At 41.0% G+C, this 23,072-nt stretch overlaps 2 protein-coding genes across 3 annotated transcripts in view; one reads left to right on the forward strand and one right to left on the reverse strand.

Moving 5' to 3' along the window:
• stxbp6l (syntaxin binding protein 6 (amisyn), like) overlaps nucleotides 1-10,996 on the forward strand; it is a 16,416-nt gene extending 5,420 nt beyond the window's left edge. The window contains exons 3-7 of one of the 2 annotated variants that reach the window (XM_023423758.2): nucleotides 3,013-3,143; nucleotides 5,566-5,893; nucleotides 5,977-6,069; nucleotides 9,726-9,880; nucleotides 9,992-10,996. In XM_023423758.2, the coding sequence (XP_023279526.1) occupies nucleotides 3,013-3,143; nucleotides 5,566-5,893; nucleotides 5,977-6,069; nucleotides 9,726-9,880; nucleotides 9,992-10,015 (731 nt within the window). In that variant the 3' untranslated portion in view covers nucleotides 10,016-10,996. The remainder of the gene's footprint in view (nucleotides 1-3,012; nucleotides 3,144-5,565; nucleotides 5,894-5,976; nucleotides 6,070-9,725; nucleotides 9,881-9,991) is intronic. The other variant, XM_023423759.2, reaches the window with a different exon arrangement.
• A 3,489-nt stretch (nucleotides 10,997-14,485) lies between these two features.
• On the reverse strand, nucleotides 14,486-15,893 carry LOC147818104 (protein CFDP2-like). The gene is made up of 3 exons (XM_087178637.1): nucleotides 15,545-15,893; nucleotides 14,944-15,444; nucleotides 14,486-14,523 (listed from the first exon to the last, which is right to left on the reverse strand). The coding sequence occupies exons 1-3, from the start codon at nucleotides 15,891-15,893 to the stop codon at nucleotides 14,486-14,488; spliced, it is 888 nt and encodes a 295-aa protein (XP_087034763.1).
• Between the last annotated feature and the right edge of the window lie 7,179 nt (nucleotides 15,894-23,072).

Raw genomic sequence — 23,072 nt, forward strand, 5'->3', positions numbered from 1 at the left:
AACCTTTTAGTGTTGTTTTTCAGTGTCACCCATGCCAACTAAGCCTGTTTCTGTGAAGGTTAAACCCAGTTACCGAGGCTCAGAACAGATGCATTGTTGAGCGATGCATCACAGCAGCCATTGTTTAGAATACAGGGTGGCAGGGATGCAGGAGCAGAGCTGTCAATGGACATGGAGGATAAAGAGCTGCAGAAAATCTACACACCAAATCCCAGTGACATAGTACAGCTGTTTACAAATATTACAAATATTAAATATATGTTAATTAATGTGTAGTATTTTCATATTAAATATTAGGTTCTCATACTCATGTCATCTGTTCGATGCCAGCTGCCTTGTTCATGCTGACCATCATTGGCTTCATGAACCGTCTTACTACTGCAGTTGGAAGTATTGAATTATTTTGTGAATTATTTTTTTATAAATTGTTTCCTTCATGTCAGTTCAAAGATTCACTACATTGTTTTTAAGTCAACAATCGCATCACTAGTCAAATACACTTCAGTGTGTGCATCAGTAAGTGAACACATCACTGTCTTGAAGTCTTCAGCTCAGTGGTACTTTCAGTGTGTTTCAAGCTGTTACCTTCAGTTCAGTATAAAATGAAACCATACATATGGTGTGCCAATTGTAAAGTGGTCCATACTGAAATTAACAGCAACATTAAGCTCCAAATTACAGTTATGAGAAGGGTTAGATTTAGATTAAACATTTGACATTTAGATTGACATGTATCATTTAGATTTAATATTTTGAACTCTCATATTGATTTAATATTAAACATTTCCATTTAACATTCAACATTTTTATTTAATCCATACATATACATAAAGCACTGTTTGTTAGCAGATCAGCAGCCACTTACAGTTTTTTACAATTGCTTAGGCATGATTTTGAAAACGGGGCTCATTTTTTCAAAACACTTAACACAGTTCACAAAACCAAACACACAAAGTGCAAAACACCTCGTATATCCTGTTAAAATGAAACACTGCATTCAAAACTACATGAACTGGGGGCGCCTTGTGGCTCTGGTACCATTGGGACTCTGTCCTTGCCGCAGCGGCCTGGGTTCTATTCCGACCCACAGCCCTTTGCTGCATGTCATCCCCTCTCTCTCTCCCCCCAAACTTTCCTGTCTCTCTCTCACTGTGACCCTAATAAAGGCATAGAAACCCCCCCAAAAAAACCTTAAAAAAAATAAAAAAAACTTGATCAAAATCAAACTTTTGCACCAAATGGCAAACACTACATTCAGATTACCACATTCTTGTTCAACCAACTACACACTGTTGTGCTCAATCCAAAACACATATTGTCATCATAGTTCTGAATGAAGAGAATTCTGCTGAGAGAAATTGTTCAAGTTTAAATATGTGCATTAACACAAATACTGTTGAAACAAAACAACAAATCAAATCAAATCCAATCAAATCCAATCAATCAATCAATCAATCAATCAATCAATCAATCAATCAATCAATCAATCAATCAATCAATCAATCAATCAATCAATCAATCAATCAATCAATCAATCAATCAATCAATCAATCAATCAATCAGTCAAATACATCCTACATTATGGTTATAGCACAGTACATCCTACATTATGAGTTCCCAGCAAAACCCTGGACAGACTCCAGTTGTCCAGAACTCAGTTGCCAGGGTTCTTACCCACACCAAGCCCTGGCAGCACATCACGCCCACCCTCATCCAACTTCACTGGCTTCCACTCAAATCCCTTATTCAGTACAAAATCCTCTCCCTCACCTACAAATCTATCTATGGTCTTGCCACCATTACCTGTCTGACCTCCTCCACCCCTATATCTCCTCCTGGAACCTACGGTCCTCATAGACTGATCTACTCTCCACCCCCTACACCAGCATGCAATCTTTCGGTGACAGAGCTTTGAGTGTGGCAGCCATCAACCTCTGGAACTCTCTCCAGGCAGAGATCCGCACAAAAAACTGCAGAAAACCCACCTATTAATAGCGAAAAAATAAAGCTTCATCAAATACAACATACAGAAAATGAAAATTTGAGGAGAAAATACACAAAAAAAATTACAAGACAAAAGAAAAGTAAATATTTAGGCTGCATCTGGCCACCTCACTGGGTCTTGCCACAGCACCTCATCAAGATCAGCAAGGGAAGAATCATTAACCTCTGTTTTGTTTAAACTTGCTTTACTTCCACTAGCACTAAAGACCACACAGCTTAATGTGTAAAAAATGTAGTTCAATTCAGTTTATTTTATTTATATAGCGCCAAATCATAGCAGAAGTTATCTCAGGGCACTTTTCATATAAAGCAGGTCTGGACCGTACCCTACCCAACAGTCCCCCATGAACAGCACCTGGTAGTGACAAGAAAAAATGTATTTGACAGTTGGAAACCTTCTCAGGACCAGACTCACTGTCTCGACTGTGGGGTTGGGAAACAGTTGAGTCCGGTTAATATCAATCACATTCTATTAATATTTGGAGTCAGTTAGACCTCAGAGAGAAGTACATAATAAATTATATTTTTGCCTTTATTGTGATAGTCACAGTGAGTTAGAGATGGGAAAGTCAGGAAGAGAGAGAAGGGCTGAGAAGCATCAAAGGGTGGTGGGTTGGACTTGAACCAATGGCTGATGCGGCTAGGACTAAGCCTATGTGGTATGTGCTCTACCAGGTGAACCGCCGAGGTGCCCCCGCCTGTTACATTTCTAATGCTCATGTACTGTATATGTCGCAGCTCGGATTCTTTGAGAGCTCTCTCAAAGAGAAGAACCTCTATCACCAAATCTAACTGTACAACCATAGAGGGTTGATTACTGAACTTAGTCTCAGACTTAGTCTCAGACTAAACAAAACTCACACCACCACACCAAAAGTCTTGTTAAAATTGATCAGTGGTGTGTAGCTTTCATCCTCAGCTACTATGTAAATCAAGTGTTCTATCAAAAAGTCTTTTTGAAGACTTTCAATAGAGATCTCATTTTTTGTATATGATCTGTTTATATAGTGACCAACACAAGGCCACATCAGCTCCTCATTACAAAGGTGAAGCAGTTTGGGGGCTCCTCGTCCTTCACCAGGAGGTCTCAGTGGACAGTTGAGCAGCTCCGACAGGTGAACGGCATCAACCAGAAGAAGGTGAGCAGCACTCACACATTCTCTTCTTACCAATAGTAGTCTCTAATCATATATGTAATAATACATTTATTTATAATACAGACACGAACACTCAACAATCACTTTATTAGGAAAACCTGTGCACCTGCTTATTCATGCAGCCAATCATGTGGCAGCAGTGTATATACTGTATATATATGACTTCAGTTAGTCAGAGCTTCAGTTAATGTTCACATCAAACATCAGAATGAGGACAAATGTGATATCAGTGACTTTGACTGTGACATGATTGCTGGTTTAAGTGTTTCTCAAACTGCTGATCTCCTGGATTTTCACACACAACAGTCTCTAGAGTTTTTACTCAGACTGCAGCAACAACAAAAGCTTCTAGTTAGCAGCAGCTCTGTGTTGATGAGAGAGGTCAGAGGAGAATGGACAGACTGGTTGGAGCTGACAGAAAAGCTATGGTCAGTCAGATAAGCACTCTTTACAACTGTGCTGAGCAGAGAAGCTTCAGAGTGAACAACACGTCCAACCTAGAACAGCAGAAGACCACGTCAGGTTCTGCTTCCTGTCCCCAAGAACAGAAACCTCCATATAGGCTATGACACAGACATGAGTCAATATACAAGAATAAATGTTATCAGCAAGCATAATCCATCTGTGTCACTATAGGAGTTAACAATGAAGTGAAGCAAGAATGGACTTTCTGTGTAAGGAGCAGGAGAATGTGGACCTATTCCTGAGGGAAAAGATACACAACGTACAGCCACTTTGTGAGACGGTCATCCTAAATTTCTGACACTGTCAGAATTTTGTCTCAGGCTCTCAGTCAACTTGGCAATGGCCATCATCAAATCTCTCTCATAGTGCCATGTAGGTCCACCCTATAGGAGCCACGGCCAAAGATCTCTCCATGTGTCTCCCATCTGGCACAGCCCAAAATCACACAGTGTGTACCCACCTGAATGGACCTACAGTTTTTTCCGATTGCTTACACACTAAAAGTGAATGCTTAGATCACATAAGAAGACACATGCAACCAGATCACAGATCACACAGAAATCATAGCTTGATCACCATAAATAGGAGTCAGGGTTGCTCTTTGGTGTGACCAACAATGGAGGACAATTTTGGAGAAAGAATTAGAGGAAGAGGTGGTCGAGTAAGAGGAGAAATAGGAAGAGGAGAAGGAGCAAGAGGAGAAAGAGTCAGACCAGAAAGAGGAAGAGGAGCAAGAGGACACAGAGGACAGGCAATGGCAAGAGGACAGGTCAGAGGAAATAGGACAATTCTTACAGATGAGATCAGAGACAGGATAGATAACTGCTGTACTACTGTACAGAATGTCATCTTCAGTTCAGTATTGAGAATGAAGAGATTTTGTTTCCCCATTGCATTTGTGTTCATATTTACAGCATGCTACAAATGAGAAACATACATCATATATCAAAAACATACAGTAATAGTGTTTTTATACTTGAGAAAGTAGGAATGTGAAAAATGTTTTAGATTTAGTCATGTGCAGTTGGCGGTGGAAAGATCTATATATTTGGTGTTGGTGTGTAAAGTTTGAAAGATAAAGTATCGTTTTTAGAAGAGTTTATTTAGTTTTTGATGTAGTGTTTGCTTTTGCAAGAGATGTAAGATGTTTTGTATTTCGTGTATATGGTTTTGGTTTGTGTGTGTGGAGCTTTGACAAACAGGGCCCTAGTTTCAGGAACTGTGTTTTTGCAATAGTGAAAAACTGTAAAAAGAAAGTTGTGAGGACAGCAGTATCCTCACACTGAAGACACTGCTTTCTTCAGTTGTCATCAGAGTGGTTTGCTGCTTTGAAAGACTCATTCAGATGGTGCATTTGTGTGTGGTTTTGTCTAAGAAATGCCATTTTGAAAAAGGATTTAGGGTTAGATTACATTTCAATTTGACATAGAAGTGAGATATTCAGCTCCAAGTGTTTTGTCTTATTTGGCTAGCGTGTGGAGTTATGATACAATGAGCCAAATTGCAAAAAGTGTGGAAGTAATCGCAAAAAACTGTAATACCAATCAATTATGGTCTGAATGTCACAGTCTCTCTGAGTATTTTTGCTGATCATGTTCATCCCTTCATGGCCACAGTTCACCATCTTCTAATGGCAACTTTCAGCAGGATAATGCTTTCATGCCTGAAACTGGTTCCATCAACCTTACAGTGAGTTCAGTGAACTTCAGAAGCCTTCACTTCAGTGCTGCCAATCTCCTGCCAGCCAATCTCCTGCCCGCCAGGAGATTGACAGCATGAATGTTCAGCTGACAGATCAGCAGTCATATCAACATGGAGCAGAGTCTCAGAGGAAAGTTTCTGGAGAATCCATGACACGAAGAACTGAGTAATTACCCAGTGTTAGTGTGCTGTTCCTAATAAAGTATAGACTTTGTTCTCCTGTACCATGCTCTTCCAGGACAGCCCAGAGTTCGACCTGGTTTTTGATAATGCTGTGGACCAGTGGGTAGCCAGCTCATCAGCAGAGAAGTGTATCTTTGTCCAGATCCTGTTCCATGCCTGCCAGACCTACTGGGAGGGTAAAGCTGGGACTCTGGGAAAGGCTGGGAGGCTGGGCAAGCAGAGCCCCCAGGGGAGAGCGAGTCAGGGTGCTCACCGTGAGACTGGAGCCGGTCCCAGTGACTCTTCATCAGGCTCTACATCCAGAGCGCTGCAGGCCCGACGAAAGAGCTACGTTCCTCCCAAACAGACAGAGTTCATCAACTGCCAGTCCAAACTCACTGGAGGTAGTGATCACTGAAGTTCAGGACTCGTATTTAATTCATATGTGAATTACTCTACTTGTAACAGGCTGTCCTTGTTCTTTCAGATGCCTGCACCATGAATCTGGTCATCTACCGCTGCAAGGCCTTCTTAAATCGTATGAAGAACATGATGGTTGCAAAGCAAAGGCGATCACCAGGTACTGATCATAGTCGTTTACTAGTCAAGTCAGGGAAGATAACTGGTGATGTCATAGTGATGTCATCAGGGTGATCTCCAGCTGTGCTCGGAGACTATTTATTTATATCTGAAAGGCTGTGTGATAAGGTGGAGTTGTGGAGATTGAACAGTGTGGGTTATAACAGCCAGGGAGGGTTTAATGCAAAGGTTCTGTTGGATGCGTTATGGGAACTGTAGTTTGAATGATGTTGGGTCACCCCGGAAAAATAAACTCTTATCATGTTATTTTCTTTTTATTTATTCAGTTGAGCTATTTTTATCGTTGGTTTGCTACATTGGGCTGTATGAGCCTACTTTTTTTTCCATTTGAGATGGTGACTGTGTCATTTTCCATCCCAGCGCTGGAGAAACTGACGTTCCACTGGGTTTGTCCACATATAAATCAATATATATAGGTCAGTGCTGATACTGTGGCAGGCTGATACTAATAAATCAATGTTTGGGAACTTGGAAAAGTGTTGAGGCAGGAGAGCAACACTGCACTGAATGGATGTTTATCAGAGAGAGAGGAACTGGGAAAAGTGTTGAAGTAGAAAAGCAACACTGGACTAAATGTATGTTTATCAGAGAGAGAGACATAGCGTAAAGCTGAATTGTCTCCATGACAACAGAAGATGCTTGGTGGGGCTGAGGTCAAACTTTACTAACACCTTTTTCAGGTTATTGTATCAGTAAACTTCCTGTCCCAGGTTTTCTCCTCACCTTCACTGCAAACTACCATGTCTGGTCAGTTCACATGATCCTGGGCTTGTGTGTCTCTGGGTGATTTTCCCCTCTGTCTTTTTGTCTATTGTCCTCACTGTGCTGCACCTCTCTGCTGCAGCAGAAAGGCCTCTTTGTGGTGTGGCGGTCTGATGAGAGGACACTTTGTTTATTTCGGGGAGGTGGATACAATAGCTGGTCTTTAGGAAGCCGGGGACCCTGAGACTGAGAGGGAGCCCGGTGCACCATTGAACCCGGTGACGGGGGCAGTGTAATGGGTGGGAGACGTGCCAGGCTGTGGCCAAGCACCAAGTTCGACAGCAATTCCTACTTGACCTCAATCGACCTGTGCCACGTGTTGTCATTAATCTGACAACAGACTACAGTAGCATGCTTCAGCCAAACACACAGGGGAATTGTCTTCAGAGGTGAAGGCCCTTGCTCACATTCACTTCGGCAGGGTGATACCTCCTGCAAAGAACTCATAGTTGTGAATTTGTTAACTGTGTTGGGGACATGTCATCAGTCATTTGTTTCTCACCAACAGCAAGTACATGTATGGATTTAAAGTTATAATCTGTAACATTAGAGATAATCTGTTAAAACGTTGTAAAAAATGTTAAAACTTTTCCACACTAAAATGTCTAAATTGACTTGACCTATGTTCTATATGTTGTTGAGTTATTTTCTTACATTATCCAAAATTATTCCATCCAATTCCAATTCTCAAGCCAGAGAAATCTGTGATTTTAATCATGGTAATGTAATTATATCCTCTATGATCATGTGTCAGTGTGTTTGTCTGACAGAAGCTCAACATTTAGTTTTAAGCCAAATACACTTTTTACACCTTGGTGGTTTTCAACTCTATATTTGAACCAGATGAAGGATTGTAGTCATTGGACATCTGGATCTGAAGTTATCAGAGAAACAAGCTGAGGAAATGTTAGACAGCTCAGCTCCCAGCTGCTGGAGACACCCTGACCTGTGTCACTGAAGAGCATCAGTGAATCACAGATTTTTAGAGTGAAACTGTTTTATTCAGTGTTTTTACTGGTTTAAATCCCCTGGTCTGTTTGTTATGGAGAGGAGGACACATCTGTGGATAATTCAGCTGTGTGCAAAAACCTCCTGAACCACTGACACTGAGGGAATACAAACCAGGAGAAGCTGACGTTAATGGTGGTGAAACTCCCATGATCCCATGCTACTTCAATATGTCACCCAGTGCCATTTTTGTTATTGTTTAGACTGAAAGACCCCTAGATGCAGAAGTTACAGACATCCCTTTTATCTGCCTTTCATGTGCAAACTGCAGCACAGGACAAACCTGTCTCTGAAGAACAGTTTCTGGTGTGGTCAGGATCAGGAGGATTTCTTTAAAATCCTCATCTTCTCAGGTGTTAGATATGTGCTCCTTTCTGACAGTGTGTCTAGTCTTTGCAGTTGGTTTCAGCTGAAGACTGCACCTGTTGGAAACTCCTCTGAAACATACCTGAAGCTGCAGCTAACAGCTGTGACACCTTGAGATCCTGCGGCGTGATGTCAGTCACTGTCAGGCTGTGCTCACACACCAACCCCACTGGTCTGTGAGGGTTCACACTTTGAAGTTGTCTCCTCAGTCCATCTGTCCATCTCCCTGTCAACACTGACTGTCCTGACATGTAGTCTGCGCATTAGTGGTCCCCATGACTGGAGTGACACTGTGACACAGTGAATATTCATGATCCCCAGAGCTCATGTATGTTCCTCTGATATATACATGTATATACAGTCGAGGAAATAATTATTTGATCCACTGCTGATTTTATAAGTTTACACCCTTACAAAGACATGAACAGTCCATAATTTTTATATTTTATAGTAGGTTTATTTTAACAGAGAGAGAAACAGAATATCAACAAGAAATCCAGAAAAAAACATTAAATAAAGGTTATAAATTAATTTGTATTTGATTGAGTGAAATAAGTATTTGATCATCAAGCAAAACGTGACTTAGAAACCCTTGTTGGCAAGTACAGAGGTCAGACGTTTCTTGTAGTTGGTCACCACGTTTGAGCACATCTCAGGAGGGATTTTGGTCCACTCTTCTCTCCAAATCCTGAAGGTTTCGAGGCTGTCGCTTAGCAACTCGAAGTTTCAGGTCCCTCCACAGATTTTCTATGGGATTAAGGTCAGCCTCAGAAACAGCCTCAAAGCAGAATGTTTCCACCTCCATGTTTGACAGTGGGGATGGTGTTCTTTGGGTCATATTCAGCATTTTTCTACCTCCAAACATGGCGAGTCGAGTTAATGCCAAAGAGATCAATATGGTCTCATCTCACCATATCACATTCTCCCAATCTTTCTCTGAATCATTCAGGTGTTTATTGGCAATCCATTTTCGAATTATCGCGCCAACAGTGGTCTCTTTCTCATCAAGCTTCTTGCTGATGCTCTTGTAGCCCATTCCAGCCTTGTGCAGGTTTACAATCTTGTCCCTGACGTCCTTTGACAGCTCTTTGGTCTTGCCCATGGTGGTGGAGAGGTTTGAATGGAAGAGATTGATTCTGTGACATGTGTCTTTTATACACATAACGAGTTGAGATTAGGAGTACTTTCCTAAAGGGACAGGACTAATTTGACTGCCTCATGGGCACAAAATCGGTCTGTGGGGGTCAGAATTCTTGCTGGTTGGTAAGGGATCAAATACTTATTTCACTCGATCAAATACAAATTAATTTATAACCTTTATCTAATGGTTTTTTTCTGGATTTTTGTTGATATTCTGTCTCTCTCTGTTACAATAAACCTACCATAAAAATTATGGACTGTTCCTGTCTTTGTAAGGGGCTAAACTAACAAAATTAGCAGGGGATCAAATAATTCTTTTCTCCACTGTATGTATATAATTTTGTTTGTGTGTATGAATAGGACAGCCTGGGCAGTGCGTCACAGGCACTATGGGTAATGTAGTCCAAAGGGTTAACGTGGCTCTGGGGGAGCGTGGAGACAGACTTACTCGTGCTGAGGACAAGACTGTGGAGCTGATGCACAAAGCTCAGCAGTTTGCAGACACTGCCCACAAGGTGACATAAACACACAGCTGCATACAACACACACCACTTCTACAAGAGAAATTATTAATAACATATGATCATGTTTATTATCTGAATGTGTATTTGTATTTTCCCATGCAGCTGGCCCTGAAGTATTCAAAGTAGATTCTGTTGGAGGATGAGGATGAAAAATCCTGTAACACGGACACTAACACGATCTGGTGGTCTGGGCCTGGCTGATGGAGGCAAGATGACTGGAGAAGAGTCTCAGTCTCAGACTTTCACTAAACTGCTTCTTTTAAACCCCAGTGATTTTAATCTTGACCTGTTAGAGACTCCTCTGCGCAGCCACCTGAGGATTCTCTATGCTGCATTCAGTCTGACTGCACCAGATGAAGCCTGTACTGTATGAGGAAAACTAGTTGAAGTTATTTAACATATGTTTTCTGTAATAAGTTCATTACTTTGAAGTCACTGCAGACCTTCCTGTGATAGCCTTACATAGATATTAGTGACAGGTGGTGCTGCTCTGAGGGAATGGTTCTGCTAATGTATCTCTGCAGGATTTCATTAGATTTAATTTCACTAAATGTTTGATTTGACTCTGAAATTTACCACTGGTTTGCCATTACTCTGTGTTCCTGATGTGTGTGTGTGCGTGTGTGTGTACGTGCATGTGTGTGTGTGTGTGTGTGTGTCCAATACAGTGAACAGTGTACAGTACAGTGTCATGTTGTCAAATCTGTGTTGTCATCTTTGTTCATGTGAGCATCAATCTGTCACTTCATGTTCTGTCTGCTGCTGTGTTGTCTGGTCTGTGTGTGTCATCTCTGTTTGTGTTGGAGTCTGGTCTTTGAGCTGAGTGAAGGAGGGTCAGATAAGGTGGAGTGAAGCTCTGTCTCTATCTCTGTCTTTGTTGAAACCCCTTCATGTATTGGACCATTAAACAGTGAGGGTGTATTTGTCCCTGGAAGATGAATCTGGTTTGGATTGAGGGAATTCATTCTGACCAAACATCTCCTGTATGTTTTGTTTATTGCTTTAGCTGCAGTTTTCATGTGCATGATGTAAATGTCTCTGATGTATTAACCTGCTGACAATGCTCCTACTTCTCTCATTGACCCAATAAAAACAAGATGACCTGTGTGTCGAGCAGTGCTTTGGTTTCTACACTTGTCCAGGATATCGGCTGTTCAGCTTTTGACCAGCAGATGGCGCTCAAGCAGCAAAACACACATGTTGCAGCTGAAGTGCAGCTGATGAAGTTTCACAAAGATTTGTTAATGAGAAACTGAAGACTTTCAGAACCATAGACCATTGTAATGGAAATATTTACTCTTCTCAGTCAATCAAAGCAGTGCATTTTTATTTACACTGTTTTAAAATGTGTCACAACATTAGAACCAGGTAAGAGAACACAGCAGGGCAGAGAGCTGGGACAGGAAGTGGTGGAACAAACTTCTGCTTTTAAACATCTGTGTATAATGGTGTATGTTTGACCATCACCATTTCACTGTTGTCAAAGCACTGTTACTTTTTATTTCATCAACTTAGAAAATATAAAGCCTGTGGCATGTGCATTTCTGAAATGTGTAATTTAATAGTTAATGAAGTTAGCAAAGTCATAACATAAAACATAAAACACAAACTCTTGATTTTGTAAAGTCAACATTTAAGTTTTAATATTCTTCTGTGATTGGCTATTATCATCAATCTTACATCTGAGATGGCTCCAGATGAAGTCAGTGAACATTAGTACAGTGTTACCTGTTGGCTGAGGTTCAACAGAGTCTGATGGAAGATACCAGAAAGTGAATAACGCTGTAAAACTGCTCACTATGTGTGATGTGTGATCAGCACATGTGTGATCAGCCTGATGACTGACGCTCACTATACAGATGTGTAATCAGCCTGATGTGAGAGGAAAAGGAAACAGTGAGGATGAGGAATGCTGCTGTGACTGTGGCGGAGGATTAAGGACACACATACATAAAACACTGGGAGCTGATGAAAGTGGGACAGGAAGGAGTGTGTGTGTGTTCATGTCCATCAGCTGTGCTTCAGGACACAATGAGTTTTAGTAGCATGTGACCTCTTTGAGCTATAAGCCACATTTCATGCTGTGAACCACATGCATACATTAGGTGTAACAGCACATGATCCAGATAGCAGGACAGACAACAACAACAACAACAACAACAACAACAGAGACAACAGACATAGAAGAGGAAGGCTGCACACCTGTCTCCTCACAGACTTGTTTACCTTTTCATTTAAGACTTCTGCACAGGTTTACTCTTCTTGTTTTAGAGATGGTTATTTTATTCCAATTTGTTTTTGTACCTTTATCACTGAAGATCTGTTTATGCCAATATCCAAAATAAGCTGTGTGATGATGGTGTGTGGAAGCTCCACATTTTCTCAGCCTGTCTCCACATGATGCATTAATAAAGTTACGTTGCTAAGAATAAAAGATGCTCAGTGTTTTCACTGATCAGTTGATGGGCTCCAGAGGATTGTAACAGTTTTTTCAATTGCATAAACACTAAAATCAAAAGTATTACACAACTATCAAAACTTTACACTCAAGGAGCAAAACATCGGCCCAGATTTGCAGCACTATAAGCACAATGTCAGCCTCACACTTTTTGCAAAACAATACACACAGTGATTTGTGAAACACTAAACACACTTTTATACATTAAACACAGAAGCAAAACACTGACTGTCAAATTACCACGTATATGAGCGAATTGGTTAAACACAGCCATCAGGTATGCAAACATATGATTGTTTAATTGTAGACACACCAATCAGGTTATGCACTATAAAAATGCAGCACGTGAGTTCACCTGTCTTCAACCAAAATGGAAGGAGTCAGAAGAAAAAGAGTGAAGGTGAGAGGGGGAATCCACGGCAGAGGAGGAGGAAGAGGCCGAGATTGAGGTAGAGGAAAAGAAAATAGGTAAAATAGGTTAAAAAAAAAAATCTGTCTATAGTTACAGTAATCAGCTGCTTATGGTATGCACCATATCAGCACTTTTGAAACCCATTCCTGTGACATTTTACAGTAGGTTACATGTATTTCTTTCTACATAGGATTGAGGGTCGAGAACGACAAGGAGGAAGGGCGCCCATATTCATGCAAGAATAAGAGAGAGAGAGATCATAACCATGGTTCTGGCGAATAATGCTATCAGGCTCAGAGAAATTCAAGCCAACATTATCGGTGACCATGCCATTTTCAATAATGTCCATCAGGTCTCTCTGTCAACGCTGGCACGCATCCTGAAAAGACATCAGGTTCAAATGAAACAACTTTATTGAGTGCCTTTTGAACGGAATTCAGAGAGGGTTAAACAGCTGCGGCATGAGCATGTGGAGGTATGTATTGTTCACTTTAGCACTGTGATGTTGCATACTACACATGTAACCTTTTTACATGTAAATTTACTGTATAATAGATCTATGCTGAACGACACAATCTTGTCTTTCACTGTATTTCAGAAAGTTTTACAGATGGATGCTGAGGAAATCCCGCATGAGTTCATATACATAGATGATATCAGGGTTTAACCTCACAAAAGCAAGAAGGAGAGGCAGAAATATTATTAGCCACAAGGCTATAGCCAATGTCCCAGGGCAACGTGGGGGTAACGTCACCCTTTGCGCTCCTCCGTCATGCCAATATGGGCCCTTATAACACACCTCACATTCTCACATTTTTGGACCGATTGCACAACATCATAATAGCAGTAAACCAAATGCACAAGGTGCAATACATTGTCATATGGGAAATGTGTCATTCCACCGCTCTGCTCTGGTCCAGAACTGGTTTCAACCCCAATTGAAACCCAATTGAAGATTTTTTCTTGGCATGGTGGTGAAGGGTTTACGATCTCCGGCCCCAGGCTCAGGTACCCCTCATTCAGGCCATGGAGGAGGCCTGTGACCAAATCGACTCCGCAGCTGTGCAGGGATGGATTCGACATTCAAGACGGTTCGTCCCACGTTGTCTTGCTAATGAGGATATCGCCTGTGATGTTGATAAAATTCTTTGGCCAGATCCAGCCAGGCGAAGAGATAATGTCTAGTATTTTCTGTAACTATTTTCAGTTTTTTTTCAGATTCTTTTTTTAAAATTTTTTTTATGTATTTGCAACCTGTACTGGAAACAGTATTTTATGTTTATCTGATGTTTGCTTAGCTTACAGTATTATGCACACTACTGTAGTAGCATGAAAACTGGGACATGTTTGGTTGTGATTCTCCATGTTGACATTGTAGCAGGGTAGTAGGAAGTGACATCACACACAAGAGGAGGGAGGAGAGGTTACAAATTAGAGACACCTGAGCTACGAGAGGGGGGAAGCTCAAACAAAGGAGAACAAAGGAGGCTGAAGCAGAAACAGTGTGAGAAGTGAGACAAGGAAATGAAGGAAAAGAAACCAGTACTGGGATCTAGAACTGAAAACTCTGAGTAAACTGGAGGTGGCAAAAGAAAAACAACAGAAATGATAAAAGGATCGGTTTAAGGAGAAGGGGATTGAGCTCCGGGGAACGGGCGACAGTCAGGCCGGTTTGGATCTCAGCGAAACACCTCTCTCTGTTCAGGTCAAAGGCCGCGCTCACCCCTCATTCTCCAGGCTTCTCTCGCTGACTGCCCAACTCACCTGCCCCACACATACCCACACACACTTACACTCATCCTCAAACCCCCCACTGACTTCCATTGCATTCATTCATTCAATTGCCTTCATTCTTCCATACACCCTCTCACCCCACCCTCATACATCCACACCCCACAGAACTCCTATGAACTGAACTGAACTGAACTGAACTGAATTGAACTCTTTCGACCTGAACTGAGCTAAACTGCTGTGTTCATTCATAAACCACACACCTGGCCACTCACATTCATTCCCTTGCACACACACCCTCTAGCCTTTGACTATCATTATTATGAGCCTGATTACGGAGTGAATTTAATTTCTGTGAATGAACTATTTAATTTCTGTAAACTGATTTCTGCTAACCGGTATTGATGATTAATTTAAGATGATGGAGATTAATTGTTTCAGTTGCTGGCTGACTCTGCCGGCGGTGTGCGTTGAAAATCATCTTGACGGGTTCTTCCGCCAGGCTTTCCCAGCAGACCCTCACAACCCGTTTGGGCCTGCCGGGTCTGCGCGGCGTCTTCCCCCGCCATCTGATCCAACTCATCACCAGGTGGTTGTCAGTTGACAACTCTGCTCCTTTCTTCACCCGAGTGTCCAAAACATGCGGCTGCAGGTCTGATGATATGACTATAAAGTCGATCATAGACCTGCGACCTAGGGCGTCCCGGTGCCATGTGCACCTATGGACGTCCTTATGCTTGAACATGGTGTTAGTTATGGCCAAGCTGTGACTAGCACAGAAGTCCATTAACTGAACACCGCTCGGGTTCAGATCAGGCAGGCTGTTCCTCCCCACCACACCTCTCCAGGTCACGCTGTCATTGCCCACGTGAGCGTTGAAGTCTCCCAATAGGACAATGGAGTCCCCTTTCGGGGCACTTTCCAGCACCTGTCCCAAGGACTCCAAAAAGACACCTGTTCGGTGCATAGGCGCTGACAACAGTCAGAACCCGATCCCCGACCCGAAGGCGCAGGGACGCAACCCTTTCGTCCACTGGGGTAAACTCCAACGTACAGGCAGAGAGCCTGGGGGACACCAAAAAGCCCACCCCGGCCCTCTGCCTCTCACCCGGAGCAACTCCAGCAAAGAGGAGAGACCAGCCGCTCTCAAGGACTTGGGTTCCGGAGCCGACGCTATGTGTTGAGGTCAGATCAACTATATCTAGCCGGTATCGCTCAGCCTCTTCCAAAAGCTCCCGCTCCTTCCCTGCCAGAGATTTGACGTTCCATGTTCCAAAAACCAGTGTCTGTAACCGAGGATCAGACCACCAAGGCCCCCGCCTTCGTCTGCTGCCCAATCCACAATGCACCAGATCCCGCTGACTCTTCCTGCAGGTGGTGAGCCCACTGGGAGATGAACCCATGTAGCCGGTTTGGGCTGGGCCCGGCCGGCAGGCGCTCGCCCACGGGCCCCAACCCCAGCCCTTGCTCCAGGGCGGGGCCCCGGTGTCCCTGTACTCGGGTTCTTGTTATTTCTTTTCATTGGGATCTTCTGAACCGTTCTTCGTCTGGCCCTTCACCTGGGACCAATCTGCCTTGGGAGACCCTACCAGGGGCGAAATGCCCCCGACAACATAGCTCCTAGGGTCATTAGACTGACTGACTTCTGAAGACCGGTATTGATGATTAATTTCAAATGATGATGATGATAATTGTTTGTGGTTGCTGACCGATTTAATATAAGAACAATGAAACACCTTGGTTATGTTATTTTTTGTAGCACTGAAGTAAGCAAGCAGCTGGATTTTTGTTCTCTCTCCAAAGGGAACTAATTTAAATAATTTAAACATTTGATAGGTTTAAGGTAGATTAACTTTTGCCTGTCTGGCGCCCAACCTTATTCTTTTTAGGAGAGGCAGCTTCTACGCTACAACATGTTGACTGATTTGGCTATATGGAGAGAAATAAATTATATTTTCATCAGTCTGCAGCATTGGTCTTGTGTAGTGTTTGGTGAATTTATTGTATATTTGCACTTTCTTTCTGTACTTCACTTACAGTGCCCTAATCACTGAGAAGTATAATTGCTAAAACTGTTTTAGGTTAAGCACAGCAGTGTGTAACTAGTTCAAACAGAATTAAGTCATATGAAACGTGTGTGTTTCATATGGTAACAAAACATTTTTTTTATAAATAAGTGTATAGTTTTTACAAGAGTGATTCATTTTGCAAAGTGTTCAGCTAATTCGGTGTGTGGTTGTGCTAATTGTGTGTAGTGTTTTGAAAAACCGGGCCTTTCCAAATGGTGCTTAAGCAATTGAAAATACGGTTTGGTTTGTCCATATTCCTTGATGACACGTCACAGGTCTGCAGGAGCCATTCAGGGAGGAATCCATGTCACATAGAAGAAAGTGTGCTCAGACATGCAGCTTCAAGAAGGTTCAAGATTCCCCATAGCTCCTCTTAGCCTTGATTTGACCCCTAACATGAACTCTGACCTGCACCAGCCTTTATGAACCTGTGCAATATAGTTTATGTTTATATTGCCTTTAAGACCAAATATGACGTAAAATTATATCCAGGGCTCAGATTTTGTGTGTTGTTATGAGGCTGTCCTTTTGTGGAAAATGAGCAGACAGGTTGTTTGTTCCGCAGCTTATTATGACCCATAGTTATGTTTTGTTGTTAGGTGACATCTAGTGGTCATAGTAGTTATGATAGGGGCAAAGCGAAAAAGTGTGGTGACGTAGTATAAAAAGTGACAAAGTCCACATTAGGAGGAGGTTTGAGTGGATGGATGGGTCAACAAAATGCAGGACAGAGACACAGGAGATCACTGTTCGACTCCTATGGGAAACCAGTAGTTTATATTGTTACTATCATCCATGACCGTTCGTTGTTATTATTGTAATCATGACAACAAAGATTGTCTGATGTTGAGGAAGTACTTATTTTAACCCAAATCATGATTTTTTTCCTAGCCCTAACCAAGCCATTACTTTCATTATAGTAACTACTGCAACATTCGGTACGCCCCCCTCGGTACAGTCGTGTGTTTATTATGGTAACCATAACAACCAAGGTCCAGCACGCATGCCCATAGGGGCCCTATTTCAGGAGACACTCCTATGGATCATATCAGAGGGTTGCTCCTGCTGCCAGTAGGGGTGCTATATTAGGATACACTCCTCTGGGTTGTAAATGAGGGTAGGAACAAACAACCGACATCCTCGTATGGATGGGAGGACTTATTGGTTGTTACTGATCTCATGTCGGTTGGATCCCTCCAGGATACAACAGAGGTACACAGTGCCAGTCCAACACAGGACTATATATACAATTATATTTAAAAGCCTGTTTAAAGTGCCTGTAATAAATAGTTCTATAATACCAATGTATGAACTGATGATGTGAACACTTGAAGCTGAACATCTCACTTCTATGTCAAAATGAAACACTGCAATCAAAACCTGACAATCATCTTTCAAAATTGCATTTCTTTAACAAAACCATACACAAATGCACCATCTGAATGACTCTTTCAAAGCAGCAACAACACACTGATGAACTTAACACAAAACACAGCTGTCTTTACAACTTAGTGTATCTTTTTAATTTTGTCATACAGGCTTCACACAACACAAAAATATAACATTGTCAGTAAAACACTTAATTTTACCAGAAGAGGGTTTCACAAAACAGTAGAATTTACAGTTTGTAGCTGCATCAAAGTCCAAAGATCTGTCACAGAACATGTTTACACTCAACTGTGAATATAGTGTAAAATAACTCTGGTGTAAAAAACACAGGTGTCTACATTCTCATACAGGGAGGGGGCTGGGGGTGGGTTGGGACACAACAGACACTGACCCCAGAATGGGGGTGCTACATTGACAACACACGGGATCGGCTGCCATCACTCTATTACAGTTTTTCTCAATTGCTAAAACACTAAACCCTATTGTCTGAACCAAATGCTCAGTTGCCTGAACCCACTGATTGAATCAGTGACTCCTTTGGCAAAACCATAAGCACTTTTCACCTGTTTAGACACAACTTGCCAACACATTTTCATTGTGATGCACCTGTGTTACATAATGGTGAGCACAGGTGGCAAAAGTCAAACACAATTAAAACACAGGTGTCACCGGTTGAACACAACAACTCAAAATTGATCACACTTGTGGCTAATGATGTGAGGGAACAAGCCAGTTCAGAGAGCACTGGTTTGTGAGGCACTGCAATGGATAGAAATCTGAGAGGAGTTGGTGTGAGAGGTGGTGGAGGTGGTCAGCGAAGACAAAGATCAGTAATATGTGGGCTTACTGTATAAAAGTGTTAAATGCACAAGATTTCTGTTTGTTTTTGTACTGTACAAGTGCTATGTGTAAATGCCCAAGATTTCTGTTTATTGTACTTTTATATTTTTCCTATGTACAAGTGCTAATGCACAGGTTTTTTGTTTTGCAACATGCATTTAGCCTACAGTGAAGAATAAACATTTATTTCGAGAGCTTCATGTCCTAAGCATTGTGTTTTCTATTTTTCTATGTAGTGTTTAGTGACTGCTCAATAGTGTTTTTAATTTTGATTGACTCGGGGCACGATTTGACAACATAGTTCAGTTTTGAGGTAAAAGTTTGGTTTTGCAAGAAGATTCTGAGGTTTTGTGAATGTAGCTTGGAAATTGGGTTTTGTGTTCACAGTTTAGAGAAAAGGAGAGCTGCTTTCAAGAAATGTGTCTTAGCAATCGAGAAAAACTGTACTCTACAGTACAGTGATACTTCCACATATTCATAGAGAAGGTCTTTGACTCTAACACTGTTACTCTCATATGGAAGCTTGTACAGATGCTTATTGTAAGGTGGTGTTGATTCAAGATATGGCAGTGTTGATGTACTGAAAAGAACAGTCTAGAAAATTGAAGACCTGTTCTCCAGTCTCAATGTCCATATTATGGATGCTACTCTATAGTGACTGAGGTTGGGCTGGACTCTCTGCTCAGCCTCCCTCAGTGTCAGGCCATGATTTATGACATCCAAGGTCCACAAAAGTGGATCTAATGTCAGCTGAAATATGTGTCCATCTATTGCCAGGTCCTCTCTGTCCACCTGATCCTATTCCTCTCACTTTCACTGCTTCCATGTTTGCAAAGTTCTCATAGAAACTCACATGAGATCTATCTGTAGCACTAAGGCTCAGACTGAGTGGTGTTCAATTTCTGCAGAAGTGTTATAGATGTTCATGTGTGTGGTGCAAATTTCTGGTGTGTGCAGTTTGAAAAAGAAGTGTTTTACCAATGACTGTAAGATTTAAGTTTTAGACAAAGTGTCTAATGTAAGAAACATTTTTTAGTGTTTTTGCAAGTGTGTGCTGTAGAATTGAAAACAAAGTGTAAAGTACAAAATGTGTTTGTATTTTTGATTCCTTTGTTTAAGGCATGGCTTCAAAAGTTAACATTTTGATGCTTTGGTCAGAGCATTCACTATTAGAGTGTAAGCAATCGCAAAAAACTGTAATACTCACTTCAATACATCTCCTCTCTTTTAGTATTTTATTATTTTATCTGTGTCTTTGTTTTCCAGTCTTCAGTGTTTCCCCAATGCAATTTCTTTTCCTCAGTTCCTGTTGTTATTGGTCATTCCTCACTCTGTGTCCTTATTTGTTCTTGTGAACTGTTATAAGTCATAGTCCAGTACTGTTTCAGGTCAAAGTCCACATCAAGCCAAGCACAGATCAAGTGTTCTCGAGCCGCCCATTTTATTGAGGATACATCGAGACATGACGTCTGTGAACAGCCAAGTTTCCCAGAATGCATTTTGCACCAAACAGCCTCAATGGCAGAGATTCTCAATAAGGTCTGGCTGCGGTCTGTAGCACCTCAAGCCCACATCATGGAACACTTCCTTACGGAGGTACAACTTGTCAGACTGTTTTTATATCACTTCATTAAGTTCTGATATTTTTTGACCACCCTCCCGTGTGAGACCAGCGGTCAAATCAGCAGCAGCAAAAGTTCAATAAAAATAAAGTTTGCTTGATTGATTGATTGATTGATTGATTGTGATTGATTGATTGATTGATTGATTGATTGTTTGATGAGTCAGATGTTTCTCTCAGGAGCTGGTGGGGACCAAACACAGAGCTAAAACAGAGGGAACACTGAAAACTGGACAACTGTCCACATGAATCATCATGTTGATCTGTAGCTGTTGGTGCTTGATCCCAGGTGTACCTGCCAACTGATAGGTGATTTGTTGTGTTCACTTGTTTCTGAAACAAAATTAGTTACTGCATGTTTCAAACTACACATACTTTAATTGATTTATTCTTAGAGTGAAGAAGACAAAAGAATTCAGATGATAATGTTATTTAGTTTGAATAAAATAGTGAATGTGACAACCTAATTAAAATTTCTCTATTTTTAGAGAGTAGTAGAGAGTAGAAAGTAGATAAAATGACTTTCTCATAAAACACATGGAGAATGAACTGACTGTGTTCCAGTCAGATCTGTTAAGTATTTTAGCCTCTTTTAGCAAATCATTTTGGTTTTCAGAAAACTCTGCTCTCATCAACTCATCTCAGGATTTTATACTGATGCCCAAAGTCCCCAGTACACAAACCCAATACATTGTAGCTGTAGAGTTAACTTCAGGCGGAGAAGGAAGCCTTTCTTTGGGGTGATGCTGGGTGAGTGTGGGTGGTTGGAGAAGGGAGCCTTCCTTCTCCAGCCACGCCTTGAGGAAGACCCTGTAGGGTCGAAACCGGTCGGTGTTTTACTCCCTTATTTTGGATCTTTGTTTTGGATTTTTACTCTGATATCCCCTAACTAGATAAAGGCATATTATTATATCCTTGGCTCTGCGCGATCGTGCCAGATGTTAAGTCTACAGCTTCATTGTGTCTTACTTCAACTTCAAGAGCACCTTGCATTCATCTGGAGACTCCCTACGATATAACCGAGAGTACCCGATATTTTTCTTTGTATTTATCACAAACCCAATACATGTTGGACAAGCAACAAAAAGAATCACACTCTATAATCAATAATCACACTGAACTTTTTCTTTCTGTACATTCATATATTGTGTAAGAGTTTTGTTTCCATCCTGCTAAACGGAAACTGTGATAGAAGCTGTCAACTTCAACTACACCTAATGCCAATTTTCATTCAAGATTAAAAGAAGAATGGTAGAAAAAGTACAAACCACTGTTCATGTTAATAGTTAACAGTTTCTCTGTTAAGTTAAAATCCAGGTGTGTGATGACTAAAATACTTAATCCAATTTAAAAGAAATAGTTAAAACAACCAGGATCAAAAAAATATGCCGTTAAATGTGCTTAAAACGGGATGAAATGTCAATTAGGAGTTCTTGGCTAGTATTTGCCACAAGTGGCCAGGTTAATGAACTGTAAGAAAGAGAAACTAAATAAAAGCCAAATAATATGTAACTGATATAATATGGTATTGCAAATTACAATTACAAAAGAGGAGACACAAGAAAAGAAACATGAGGAGAAACAAGAGGAGACACACGAAGAGAAACACAAAGAGAAACATGAGGAAAAAAACGAGAAACACGGGGACAAACTAGAGGAGACACAAGATGAGAAACTAGAGGAGAAATGAGAGGAGAAACAAAAGGAGACACAAGAGGAGAAACGGGTAGAAACATGTAACCCTATCAGTATAGAGGGCTACTGAAAATGTTTATATCTGTAAATATTGTGTCATACAGATATTCATAAGAAAGAAATATATATATAAAACAGTTTTTTGGAAGTGTTTAATTCATTGTTCATGTAATTTTTGTTCAGAAAGGACGGAAGCGGAGAAAAACTGTACTATATATATATAGAAAAACTGTACTATATATATATATATATATATATATATATATATCCACATTTGTCAAGACGAAAAATAAACATGAGCATTGGTGCTTTGTAAATATTATTTACAATCATATTTGCATTTCTATTGCATACATTTATGTACTGCCTGTTTGTATTGGTTTATCTCAAATATCTTTACTGCATGTAAGTATTAGTAATGTTATTTTGTATTTACAAAAATACTTCAATACAAATACAAAAACATCTCTTGATAAAATTCATGTTGACCTTGAAGGGATATAAATGGTATACTGTTCTCAAGGACCTGCAAGTATTTCATTTGGTATGTTATTGATTTAAAAACTGGTATCTGGAAGGGTCACGTGATGGCGAGCTAGAGGACAGACGTCTGAGCAGCAGCTCCATATCCATTGATTAAAAAATTGATTTTTAAGGGTCCATAATCAAAAATAACAACGCGAACTATCTACTAACTGTCTTAGGGACGGACTATACATGCATAGTAGGAAAAAGTCGCCAGGTAGAAGACAACCGGGTGCGATTACAACAAGAGCTAGCAGTCAGGCTAAAGCTAAGCTATCCGTCATGTCTGAACGAGAGGAAGGTGCTCAACGGGAATATAGCTCAGCCGAAATAATGGCAGCCATTAACCAGGGCAACAAAGAAATAACCAGTAAGATTGACGATTTGAACTCAACTATAAGAACTTTGCAACAGAAAACAACACTTATCGAGAGAAAACAAGA

The sequence above is a fragment of the Seriola lalandi genome, unplaced genomic scaffold (assembly GCF_002814215.2).
Source record: "Seriola lalandi dorsalis isolate HSWRI2012SDOR001 ecotype SW California unplaced genomic scaffold, Sedor1 jcf7180002054693, whole genome shotgun sequence".
NCBI classification, from domain to species: domain Eukaryota; kingdom Metazoa; phylum Chordata; class Actinopteri; order Carangiformes; family Carangidae; genus Seriola; species Seriola lalandi.

What these genes read in the sequence shown, in the direction of transcription:
- LOC147818104 (XM_087178637.1), bottom strand. Translation starts at nt 15,893, where the DNA reads ATGGGTTCATCTCCCAGTGGGCTCACCACCTGCAGGAAGAGTCAGCGG. An exon ending in GTCCCCCAGGCTCTCTGCCT is followed by an intron (nt 15,445 to 15,544) that starts GTACGTTGGAGT and finishes TGCACCGAACAG; the next exon opens with GTGTCTTTTTGGAGTCCTTG. An exon ending in CAACGCACACCGCCGGCAGA is followed by an intron (nt 14,524 to 14,943) that starts GTCAGCCAGCAA and finishes TGTGTGGGGCAG; the next exon opens with GTGAGTTGGGCAGTCAGCGA.